The 6646-nt window shown below is 33.2% G+C and overlaps 1 protein-coding gene across 3 annotated transcripts in view; it reads left to right on the forward strand.

Annotated features, from left to right (window-relative positions):
• The window catches only part of akap17a (A kinase (PRKA) anchor protein 17A), a 10804-nt gene that overhangs the window by 2994 nt on the left and 1164 nt on the right, over positions 1-6646 (forward strand). For 2 of the 3 annotated variants that reach the window (XM_016564323.1, XM_016564321.1), the window contains exons 3-6: positions 657-932; positions 3526-3674; positions 4000-4240; positions 5797-6346. In XM_016564323.1, coding sequence (XP_016419809.1) covers positions 657-932; positions 3526-3674; positions 4000-4240; positions 5797-6186 — 1056 coding nt within the window. In that variant the 3' untranslated portion in view covers positions 6187-6346. Of the gene's footprint in view, positions 1-656; positions 933-3525; positions 3675-3999; positions 4241-5796; positions 6347-6646 lie in introns of those variants that run through there. The other variant, XM_016564322.1, reaches the window with a different exon arrangement.

Genomic DNA, 6646 nt, shown 5'->3' on the forward strand with positions numbered 1-6646 from the left:
CACATGTTGTGTTTCCATGTTTTATGGGGACATTCCATAGGCGTAATGGTTTTTATACTGTATAAACTGTATGTGCTATTGCCCTACAGCAGGGGTGTCAAACTCATTTTCACTGAGGGCCACTTCAACATTATGGCTGCCATCAAAGGGCCAGTTGTAACTGTAAGACTGTACAAATGTTACTACTCCTTAACATATTGTTAAATAACTGTAAATCACCGTAAATAAAGACAAGTATCATCAAACACAGGTCATTACATTAACTTTATTAAAAACTTTTTTGTTACATTTATGGTACAACAAATTATTGTGAGCTGGTAAGAACGTGTGACAGATATGGCATTTAAATAAACAACTGAGTCCGGTTTCATGAAAGTGCGTATAGCACGATTTTCTGTTTCTATTTGGCATGCGATTTATACTCTTCTGTAAATCAGGGTAAAATGTATCATATTTATTTTTTGCTCAGAAAAACAAAAACAAAAGTGCAATTAAATTAAACAGAAAACTTTTTAATTTTTTTGGGGGGGAAACAACAACAATTTAAAGCAGTATTGTTTTTATGCCTCTTTCGTCTTTGACCTATGTATAATCAGCTGCATTCATGAAACTTTACCTTTATAATAAATGTATTTATGTATTTATTCTGTTCGAAGGACGGCGCTCCCGACAGACCCTCGGAGGCGGCGCTCCGGACGGTTTTCCAGCGCTTCGGGACGATCCGGAACGTGGATATCCCCATGCTGGACCCATACCGCGAGGAGATGACCGGGAAGAACTTCAACACCTTCTCGTTCGGGGGACACCTGAACTTCGAGGGCTTCGTTCAGTTTCAGGACCACACGGGCTTCGTCAGGGCCATGGACTCGCTCCGGGGGATGAAGCTCATGTTTAAAGGAGACGACGGGAAAGCCGTAGCCTGCAGCATTAAGGTCAGCTCTCACTCCATTCTGCTGCTTCACAAAATTCTATTCTAAACTTTCCGGATTCCATTTGTTTCCTGGATTCTGTTTCATGCTTTTAAGTGATCAAAAAGCTCGTCTGATTAATTAAAATCATAAACATTTATTTTCCTCAAATTATCTTTTTTCCTCTTTTATTTATGTTTTTAATTTAAATGTTAATAATCAAAAGGCTGAACTGAATTCATGAAACTTTATCTTTTTAATAACATTATTATTTTGCAATAATAGGATCCTATGAATGTTTTTGTTTTATACATTTGTTTTTTAATTTAAACATTTATTTTATATAAACGCCTTATTTTTTCTGGATTTTCTGGATAATCAAAAAGTATGTCTAATGAATTAAAATCATGAAAATGTAGTAACAATTTATTAAAAGTTCAACACAAATTTCATTTTAGTCCCCTGTAAAATCTGTTTTATTTTTCCCCAAATTCTTTATTTTTTTAGTTTTTCTATTTGCATTTTAATAATCAAAAGGCATGTCTAATCAACTGATTTATGAAACTTCACCTTTTTAATACATTTATTACTTTTTTTTTTTAAACAACAATAGTTATGAAATGTTTTATTTTTTCTGGATTCTGTTTGAATGACTTTAGCAATCAAAAAGATTAAAATTAAATTTCAGTTTTAATTTTAATTACATTTTTTAATTTTAATAATCAAAAGGCATGTCTAATCAACTGAATTCATAAAATTTTAACTATTTAATAAATGTCTAAAAATTTTCAACAATAACAGGATTCTTTTTTTTTTCCAGAAATTCTGTGTTCTGTGTTTTCAATCTTCTGGATTTATGATTATCAAAAACTAAGCAAAATGGTAATAAAATGAAGGCATAACACATTAATTTAGTATAATTTAAAAAAAACTTTATTTCTAGGTTTGAATGTGGTTTGGACCCCACTGTGCATTAATTTACATAAAATCATATATTAATATTATATTTTAATGTGATCATGCCCATCTTCTGTTGGGAAGTTCATGAAAGTTTGTAATGATGTTATTTTAGTATCGTAATAGTTTTTATTAATACTTCGAATTAAATTGTTTTAGTTTTTTTTATTAGTGCTGTCAAATGATTAATCACATCCAAAATAAGTTTTTGTTTATGTAATATACAGTATGTATGTGTACTGTGTATATTTATTATGTATATATAATTACAAACACATACAGTATATATTTTGAAAATATTTCCATGTATATATTTGTATTCATATAATTGATATTATATATAAATATTTTAAATGTATAAACATAACATATTTGTATTAAATGCATGTGTGTGTGTATTTATATATATACATAATAAATATACACAGTACACACTAGGGGTGTAACGGTACACGTATTCGTACCGAACCGTTTCGGTACGGGTCTTTCGGTTTGGAACGCATGTGTACCGCACGAATACAGTTTGTTTTTTTTTGTTTTTTTCTTCAAATAATAATAAATGGCGTTTTGACCGTCTTTGATGTGGCATGACAGATCGCTGTATAAACGCCTTAGAGAGTCGCTTCTGGGACGGTTCAGAAACGTGCTGGTATAATCCCAACACAAGCACTGACTAGAGCGGCCGCGATCAGCTCCGGTTCCCGTGTCTGAGCTGTGACGCCCCGCAGATTTGTGCAGAGCGGAGCGCGAGTGAACGCGATCATTCCTTCCTCTGTACTACTAGTTTTAACGCGAATAAACATGACTGAACATCTCATGCCTCATGTAATTGCTCAATCAGTGTTTCAACCGCGGAAAGACATCAACAATACAGCGTGGAAATAAAATGTCACGTAGCATTTAATTTACCTCAGCAAGTCATCAGTGTCCACAGCTCCTTAGTTCACTAGAGAAATGAAGTCTAGAGAGGAGCATTTTGCGAAATATTACACCATATACTCATTATATTTTACTATCTGTGGCGCGGCAGGATTTTCTGTCGGCTGCATTTAAATCCGCGTCTGAAGTTTCCCGCTCTGTTCAGCGTGCAGTATCACGCGTCTAAACAAATAGCACGTGCTGTCAGTGATTTCAACCACTAGAGGCCGCTCTCGAACTGTGTAATGACAGCAGACCCTTCTCAGCTGCTCCAGCAACGGATGCAACCCGGAAAACTATCGGCATGGATTTTTGCAGATAACCGATAGTTCCAGCAATCAACTATCGTGCCGATTAATCGGCAAAACCGATACATCGGTCGACCTCTACCCCTAGTACAAACACATATATTACATAAACAAAAACTTATTTTAGATGTGATTAATCGTTTGACAGCACTATTTTTGTAGACATTGTCGTTTTCACTTTCATTTTAAAGTTTTAGTAATTTTGTTGTGTTGTCGTCATTTTTATGTCAATATAGTATTTATTAATTTTAATTTATTTGTTTATTTAATTATTTTAGCACTTCAATTTAAAATAAACAAAAATTTAGTAGTAATACAAATAGTGACAGATATAAGTTGCAAGTGTAGTGTTGCAATGCAATGCAAAAAAAACCCTTAAGCAGTAAATATGAATTTTAGGATGTTTATTATAAGCTGAAGGTGTGTTTTCTCAGGTGACGTTTGACACGACTAAACACCTGAGCGATTCGTCGCTGAAGAAGCGTCAGCAGGAGCGACTGAAGCTGCAGGAGCTGGAGAAACAGAGAGAGGAGCAGAAACGCCGAGAGAAGGAGGAGGAGGAGCGCCGCAAGCAAGAGGAGAGGTACTGCATTCAGCCACAACATCTGTTAATTATTTAATCAAAAATACAGTAAAAATAGTGAAATATTATTACAATTTAAAGCAGCTGTTTTCTATGTGAATATCTGTTAAACTGTAATTTATTTCTGTGATCAAAGCTGTATTTTCAGCATCATTACTCCAGTCTTCTATCTCAATATTTAATACCTTAAACTAGAGCTGCACGATTAAACGATTAAGTAACTGGTGCTTCAAATAAGGTTTGTGTTTGCTTAAATCTTGTTTTTGTTGCTCTATGTTTAGTCATCTGTGCGGTTCTGAATGAAGTGTTTTGTCACGTGTTTCAGGAAGCAGCGCGAGCAGGAGGAGGAGGAGAAGGAGAGGAGGAGAGAGGAGAAACTGCGCAAACGAGAGCAGAAGCTGAAGGAGAAGGAGGAGAAGAAGACGCAGAAGAAGCTGAAGAAGCAGCAGGAGGAGGAGCAGAAGAAGCTCCAGCTGAAGATCTCCACAGAGGAGCGTAAACTACTGCTGGCTCAGAGGAACCTGGAGTCCATCCGGCTGATCGCAGAGCTGCTCAGCAGAGCCAAGGTTCACTTCATCACAAATAGTACCATATTACAGCCATAGCTATGAGTTTATGTGAAGACACAAATAGAAATGCAGAATCCAGTCATAATTGACAGTATGTTGTACTTAGATATTGCTTTTTTGACTATTTACGACTAAAAGGAATCCAAAAGTAATCAGATTACATTACTTTTATATTGTGATACTTTGAATACGTTACTGGATACTTTTTAAATGAAGTCATTTGTAACTGTAACGGAACACATTTTAAAAGTAACCCTCCCAACCCTGAAAATAATGATACGATTATTAAAGCTTAAAGGAATAATAACATGATTCTTCCATGTTTTAATTTTAACAGTAAACCTTAGTTTTGCAGCCCAAAAAATGAGAGGAATTGTTCATTTTCATTAAATTAGATTTTAAAGATTTATTCAAATATTCAATTTTATTCATTTGATTATTAACACCGTTCTGAAGAAAAAATTAATAAATAAATAATATATTTTATAGGGCCCTGCTATTGTAAAGAAGTTAATAAATTAAGTTGTTAAAATTTTATCAATTTCACGAACAGAAAAATTTTAATTGAAAAAAAAAAAAAGGATTTTGGGGAAAATAAAACTTATTTCATAAGGCCTTAATAATTTAATTTTTGTTAAACTTTTAATAAGTTGTTGTTAAATTGTATAAGTTTCATTATTTCAATTGCTTTTTGATTACTAAAATCTAAATTTTAATTTAACCATTAATACGGTAAAAAATTGCAATACAAAAAAAAATAGAACAGAAAAAAATACAATTTGGGGGAATAAAAAAAACTAAAATAAAACATTTCCTAGGGATTTAAAAATATTTAAATAATTGATAAATTGTTACAGAAAACGGAAAGTTTTATTATTTTAATAATTAGACATGCTTTTTGGTTACTGAAATTTAATTTAACCTTTAAAACTGTGAAACATTAAAATGGGGAAATAAAGGAATCCAGCAGAAAAATACAAATATGGGGAAAAAATTACAGCTTTTAAAATGGCTTTAAAATATTTTTTTTCTTAAACTTTTAATAAACTATTGATTAATTAATTAGGTTCATTATTTCAATAATTAAACATGAGTTGTTGTTAGTTTCATTATTTCAATTGTTTTTTGATTACTAAAATCTAAATTTTAATTTAACCATTAATATGGTAAAAATGTAAAAACAGAAAAATATATATATTTGGGAAAAAAATAAAACAATTTCATATGGCTTTAAAATATTTTTTTCTTAGACTTTTAATAAACTATTGATTAATTGATTAAAAATTTATTGTAAATTAAAATTATTTCAATAATTATACATGCTTTTTTGATTAATAAAAATTATTTTGATTAAAATGGTGAAAAACCTGCAAGCATGCTGTGGGATTTTAACTGAAAATTGAGTGTTTACTATTATAATTTTGCATTATTGACACACTATTTTCCTAATTAATGCTGTACAGCTGCTTTGACACAATCTGTATTGTTAAAAGCGCTGTACAAATAAAGCTGACTGGACTTGAGATGTGAGCTGCTGATGCTGTTGTGTGCAGAGGCTAAAGCAGCAGCAGCAGCAGGAGCGCAGACGTCTGGAGGAGCGCAGACAGCTGCAGGAGGACGAGCTGCGCCGCGTGGAGGCCGAGAAGCAGCGAACGCTGGAGCTGCAGAGGAGAGAGCGCCAGCTGCGCGACAAACTGCTGGGAAACCTGCTCAAGAAGAGCACCAACACTGACGACGTCCATCTGGACCTGCAGATCTGCGCCGCGCAGAACCAGAACCAGCGCAGACACACCAGCGCAGCCACGAAGCAGCAGAAGCGGAAAGAGAGCGAAGCAGACGGCGGCAGACGGGAACGCAGTCGCAGACGCAGCAGGAGACGCAGCCAGAGCAGCAGCCGCAGTCGCAGCCGCAGACGCTCACGGCACCGATCCAGACGATACTGAGAGAACAGCCAGGTCACATTCACCCTAAACTTAGAACAGAAAACATAAGAAAATGCATTTTGTTTAAAGAAAGCTGATTTAGGAACACTAAGATTTTCCCCCCAGCATGTTGTATGTTTTTCATAAGGAATGTGAAGCCTTTATTTTATTTTATTTTATTTATTTATTAATTTTTTAATTTTTTAAATTTTATTTAATTTTTTTTTATATTTTATTTTATTTTATCCCCAGCAAATTATGTTGCCTATTTAAGAATTGTTAAGATGATTTTCTTTTATTTAAAAAAATTTTTTTTATTCTTAATTAAAAATGAAGATTTCATTTTTCTTTTTCTTCCCCCCAGCAAATAATGTTGCCTATTTAGGGATTAACGATAATTTTTTTTTCAATGTTTAAATTTGGATTTATTCTTAATTATTTGTAAAAAAAAAAAAAAATGAAGATTTAATTTTTTAATTTT

The sequence above is a fragment of the Sinocyclocheilus rhinocerous genome, unplaced genomic scaffold (genome assembly GCF_001515625.1).
Source record: "Sinocyclocheilus rhinocerous isolate Xijiao unplaced genomic scaffold, SAMN03320098_v1.1 scaffold1041, whole genome shotgun sequence".
NCBI lineage: Eukaryota > Metazoa > Chordata > Actinopteri > Cypriniformes > Cyprinidae > Sinocyclocheilus > Sinocyclocheilus rhinocerous.